Genomic DNA, 1,064 nt, shown 5'->3' with positions numbered 1-1,064 from the left:
CCTTTCACTGACTGCATTTAGAAACAGAAGTTTAGTTCATCCAACACAGTTAACCTCACCGAGATTTCAGTGTGGCTATGTGTTGTTACAGCTGTTCAACCGCATGAGACCTCAGGAGGATTCATCAGAGGATAACTGCTCTGGGGAAGTAGTGATGAGAGTGACCTCAGTGTAAAGATTGTGCTCACTGCACTACACAGATAAAGATAATGTGCCCTGGTGTTACAGGACTGCGGAATGTAGTTATGATGAATGGTGAAACCATTAACACTTGAAAAAATATATACACTTCTTTTTTTTAAATTTAATGTTTTTATATGATCAGATAAAACACAAATACATTTTTCTCGGGGAAAAAGTCTCTTGCTTTTTATATAGTCTGATTTATTGAATCTTTTCTCAATTTGTACCTGAGGTGTATGTAACATAGCTTAACTCTTAGGTCTTTGAATGATGAGGAAACTCATTTTTAAGTCAAAAGATATATTTAAATGTATTTTCTTAAACTCTGGCTTTAATCCACTACTGTTATTTTTTTCCACTTTCATGAGGATTAAACTGGACAACATTCTTCCAAAAAGAATAAGAATGTTGACACAAGTCAAATATTTTTCCTTTTCTGTCTTTATTTTGCTGTTGTTTGTAGCTCATTTCAGGTGTGTGAAAGTAAGTGAAGGATATATTGTCCTTTGCATTTAAGCAGGAAGTCCAGTGGGTGTTCTACAAAACCTAAAGGAAGATGGGAAGTCTTTTAGCTCTCCCAAATGTCCATGCAAGCTATCAGACACAAGTATGACACAGACAGGGAAGAGTCTTGTACTGCCTCTCGAGTCTCTTAACATCTGCAGAGGGCTGGTGCTGTGCCTGTGCACAGAAGTGGCGTTGCCTTCTCAGCAGCACTGCTGGAATTAGCAATGTGTGAATCTTTAGTACCATTCTAATTATAGGTCATTGACATCCCTTTAAAAAAAAAGAGAGAAGAAATGTGCATTGTAATTTCTGATAGAATCTGGAGTATAAATAATACAGAACCTTAATTTTACTAGGGAACAAATCATCATATT

General features: G+C 36.3%; 1 protein-coding gene across 1 annotated transcript in view; it reads left to right on the top strand.

Annotated features, from left to right (window-relative positions):
* Positions 1–553, top strand: part of MARCHF11 (membrane associated ring-CH-type finger 11) — a 32,843-nt gene extending 32,290 nt beyond the window's left edge. The window contains exon 5 of the mRNA XM_031058266.1: positions 1–553. This exon is cut by the window's left edge and continues 133 nt beyond it. Within this exon, the coding sequence (XP_030914126.1) occupies positions 1–175 (175 nt within the window). The 3' untranslated portion in view covers positions 176–553.
* The last annotated feature ends 511 nt before the right edge of the window (positions 554–1,064 follow it).

The sequence above is a fragment of the Geospiza fortis genome, unplaced genomic scaffold, assembly GCF_000277835.1.
Source record: "Geospiza fortis unplaced genomic scaffold, GeoFor_1.0 scaffold281, whole genome shotgun sequence".
NCBI lineage: Eukaryota > Metazoa > Chordata > Aves > Passeriformes > Thraupidae > Geospiza > Geospiza fortis.
Note: the sequence above shows the minus strand (reverse complement) of the source record. Positions and strands in the feature narration are given on the sequence as shown.